This window comes from Buteo buteo, unplaced genomic scaffold, assembly GCF_964188355.1.
Source record: "Buteo buteo unplaced genomic scaffold, bButBut1.hap1.1 HAP1_SCAFFOLD_227, whole genome shotgun sequence".
Classification (NCBI taxonomy): Eukaryota; Metazoa; Chordata; class Aves; order Accipitriformes; family Accipitridae; genus Buteo; species Buteo buteo.
In genome coordinates this window covers 27918-32023 of record NW_027439391.1, presented here as the reverse complement: position 1 = coordinate 32023, position 4106 = coordinate 27918, and the positions used below count along the sequence as shown (strand labels likewise).

General features: G+C 52.0%; 1 protein-coding gene across 1 annotated transcript; it reads left to right on the top strand.

Moving 5' to 3' along the window:
- Window positions 1-2592: 2592 nt before the first annotated feature.
- Window positions 2593-3594, top strand: LOC142028270 (olfactory receptor 14J1-like). The gene has a single exon (XM_075022227.1). It carries the CDS (start codon window positions 2638-2640, stop codon window positions 3592-3594), a length of 957 nt encoding a protein of 318 aa, XP_074878328.1. The 5' UTR covers window positions 2593-2637.
- Window positions 3595-4106: the final 512 nt, after the last annotated feature.

The window sequence follows — 4106 nt, the reverse complement described above, 5'->3', positions numbered from 1 at the left end:
TTCCTCTCCATTAATCCAGATGGGAGCTGAGACAAGGAGCTCCCATGCAGGTGTCCATTTTGCTCACACCTGAAGTGAGGCAAGAGGAATCCCACCTCCTGTGGCTTTGTGGTGGGAGGGAGCTGAGCCTCCTTCAAATGCCATCAGTAGAAACGCAGGATGAGATGCGTCCCTTGACCCCTGGATCCCTTCCCTCAGCAGGGGTAAAGGAGATCCCTGCCTGCCTCTCTCTGGGTATCCTGTCTAATAATACGACCAAAAATTGTGGCATGTAGATGTAACTTTGTCTCTGAGAGGAGAATTTTATTTCAGGAAAGAACTGGCTCTCCCTAGCTAAGGGAATATACATCAGTGATTGCTTCAGCCTGTTTCGCAGCAGGTTCCCCTGGAGCCCCAGGGACACCTGGAGGGAGCCCAGAGGGGGCAGAGAAAGTGCTGCCTTGGGCTGGTCCTCTGCTGCTGAGCTGGGCTGGGCTCCTGGGCTGGAGGGAGCTCATGGCAAGCAGGCAGCACTGCAGAGAGACAGCTCTGCCCAGGAGCAGCTCCTCTGCAAAGCACAGCAGGGCTGAGGGCACTGCCTGCAGGCACCGAGGGGAGAGGAGTGAGGCAGAGAGAGAGGTTAAAGGCAGCCTGGGGTGGGAGGACAGAGAAGAGTGGACTTGGAGAAAAATCTTCACAGCCCTTTACAGGGTAAATGTCTTGCTGCAGGGCAATGTAGCTGTGCTTCCTGGAATGATCTCCTAAAGGTGGCACATCCCACATCCAATAGGATCTTGCCGGATGACTCTCACAGTTTGTGCAGTGCGGAGAAAAAGGATGCGCTTTGGAGCACAGCTTCCCTGCTGCACCCTCAGAGGGACAGGGCATGTCAGCTGCCTTCACCTGGGGATGGCTGTGGAGTGTGAAGGTGGGTGTGCAGCCAGGGGTGCCCAGGGCTGTCCTTCTGAGAAGGGTCCTTGCGGCCAGGGGGCTGTGTGCTGGGGCAGGGACTCTGCCGCTGGTCAGGGTAAGTACTCAGCCTGCCTGGGGAACTCCAACAACAGAGTGGGGAGAAGCTGTGGGTGGAAAATAAACTTGCAGGAGGGCAGGGTCTTTCTGCTGACAAGAGGGTGCTGTGTGGATCAGGGCTGCTCACAGCTCCAGATCATCCCCAAGATATTTCCAAGGGCACTTTTCAAGGGCAAGGTGAAAGCAAGGATTGCTATAAACATAAGGAGCTTTCCTGAGTTTGTTTTTTCAAGTTACTACTCTTGGAGAATTTTCAGGAGAAATCAAACAACTGTTGTCATACTTAAAAAGCGCACTGAGACTCCTGAGATGCAACTCTGAGTGACCAGTCAGTCTGATAGGAGCCTCCTGAAGTTAAGCACAGGGACTGAGAACAACAGGCTGGATGTTGTTGGTGTCTGGGAGGTGGCATGTACAGCTGGGTAAGGCTAACTCTTTCCTGAGACTTCAGCTGCCTCTGCCTTTGCCTCTCTGAGCCAGTCGATCACTGCATTTTTCCTTGATTCTCCACTAGTCTGTTATTGCTATTGTTATCTTGTTCTTGCTGTCTGTTTCTCTGGGGTGGGAGTTTCAGTTGCAGAGTCACACACTGATCTTGTGCATCCTCCCATGTAGCTGTGTCCATGGGAACAAGGTTACAGGTGTCCAAGCTTTCCTCCAAGCTGTGGGGCTGTGGGAAATGCAGCCTGTGTCATTCCCTAGGAAATGAGCTGACTCTCCCTTCCTGAGATACCATCATCAGGACACTTGGCTACCTCATTAGGATGACCTTCCAAGCTGTGAGCTGCCCTCCAGGATGCAGGTCTGTCCCATAGCAACTTGGTGTTCCTGAATGCCCCATGGAAAAGCACAGAGACACCATGAGTGAGGAAATGCTGCTGGGTTTGTGAAATGAACCATGTGTGTCCTTGGCAAGAAGTGGGGTGCAGAGACCTGGATGAAGGGGGAGACACTTGGTGTTGGACAGTGGGTGACTCTGCTCTCAGTAGTGCCTGGAATATTTTCAGGTTAACACAGGGATGTGATTACCGTCCATCTCAGAACGGTGAGAGCTCAGTGTAGCTGGCAACAAGACAGAGTGACAGGACAGCCTCCCCTCACTCTGCACTAAGCCACAGGCAATCCTCTTGACTCACAGGACACACTTTGTTTTCTCTGAGTGAAGCAGAAGTGATGAGGGTTTCTGAAATTGAAGAAAATCACCAGGTGAGATAGTGGAGAGCGCTAACCCCCCCACCTTTCACTCAAACACTGTTTTGATTGTGGTTTCTTAGCCCTGGGAGCACAGATGTAGATAAACACTTTTACATTAAGAGCAGTTTCATCTGACCAATTCAAACACCAGGACTGACACCCCCCCCCAACAGACACGATTCCCAGAAACCCACTGCTGCAAACCATGGCCGAGTCCTTGGCAGCCAGCAGGCAGAGGTCCTTCTCCTCACGAGAAACGCAGCCAGCACCAAACAGAGCTCCATCCACAGAGCTGAACAGAGATTTCATTGAAATGCAAAAAAATGCAGTGAACATGTATTATGAGAAATGGCTTTGATTTTGGTCAGAGAATAATGCCCTAACTTGTCTCTGCCCTTGCCTCCCTGTTCAGTGCTCCACACCCAGAGGCAGCAGATGTCCAACAGCAGCTCCATCACCCAGTTCCTCCTCCTGGCATTTGCAGACATGCGGGAGCTGCAGCTCTTGCACTTCTGGCTCTTCCTGGCCATCTACCTGGCTGCCCTCCTGGCCAACGGCCTCATCATCACCGCCGTAGCCTGTGACCGCCGCCTGCACACACCCATGTACTTCTTCCTCCTCAACCTCTCCCTCCTTGACCTGGGCACCATCTCCACCACTGTCCCCAAAGCCATGGCCAACTCCCTCTGGGACACCAGGGCCATCTCCTACTTGGGATGTGCTGCACAGGTCTTTCTGTTCATCTTTTTGATGTCAGCAGAGTATTTTCTTCTCACTGTCATGGCCTACGACCGCTACGTTGCCATCTGCAAACCCCTGCACTACGGGACCCTCCTGGGCAGCAGAGCTTGTGTCCACATGGCAGCAGCTGCCTGGGGCAGTGCGTTTCTCAGTGCCGTGCTGCACACTGCCAATACATTTTCACTACCCCTCTGCCAAGGCAATGCTGTGGACCAGTTCTTCTGCGAAATTCCCCAAATCGTCAAGCTCGCCTGCTCAGATGCCTACCTCAGGGAAACTGGGGTTCTTGCAGTTTGTATCTCTTTTGCATTTGGGTGTTTTGTTTTCATTGTGCTGTCCTATGGGCAGATCTTCAGAGCCGTGCTGAGGGTCCCCTCTGAGCAGGGACGGCACAAAGCCTTTTCCACCTGCCTCCCTCACCTCACTGTGGTCTCCTTGTTTATAAGTACTGTCATGATTGCCTACCTGAAGCCCCCCTCCATCTCCTCCCCATCCCTGGACCTGCTGGTGGCAGTTCTGTACTCAGTGGTGCCTCCAGCCTTGAACCCCCTCATCTACAGCATGAGAAACCGTGAGATCAAGGATGCCCTGAGAAAACTAATCACTGGATACTGTTCAGAAGAAATGAACTGCATGTTGTCTTCTGCATAGGACTCATATCTCATTACAAGCCCAGCCTGTTATCTGGTGGGTTTTTTATGGTGATTTTAGGGTTTGAGTATGGTTTTTGATTGCTCCTTTTGCTTTCTTTTACTTATCTGAATGCTTTCCACAAAGAACTGTTTCTTCCTCTGGTTTCTAATTCACACTCTATGCAGATTTTCTGTGACCTGGAGGCTGTGCAAATGAGAAGCCATATCCTCTATATATTTAACCAAAATAAAGGGCCCTGCAGTGACTTGTTTTTCTGAGATCCTTCCTCCAAGACCTTCTCCGCAGCTGCAGGGAGCAGTGCCTGTGTGCAGAGGGGAAGAAGAAAAGAGTCCTGGCGCAGCAGCACTGTCTGGGAGCACCAGCGCTTGGTCTTTCCGAGCTGCTCTCTTCCCACTTCCATGTTTTCCTTTTGAACCCTTTGGTTGGTGGAAGGCCTGAGTGCTCTTCAAGCATGGTTAGAGTCCTGCTGTGTGGCAGGCCTGTGGCCGCAGTCAAGGACAGGCAGTGGG

Coding starts and splice junctions, on each gene's coding strand:
- LOC142028270 (XM_075022227.1), top strand. CDS start 2,638: ATGTCCAACAGCAGCTCCATCACCCAGTTCCTCCTCCTGGCATTTGCA.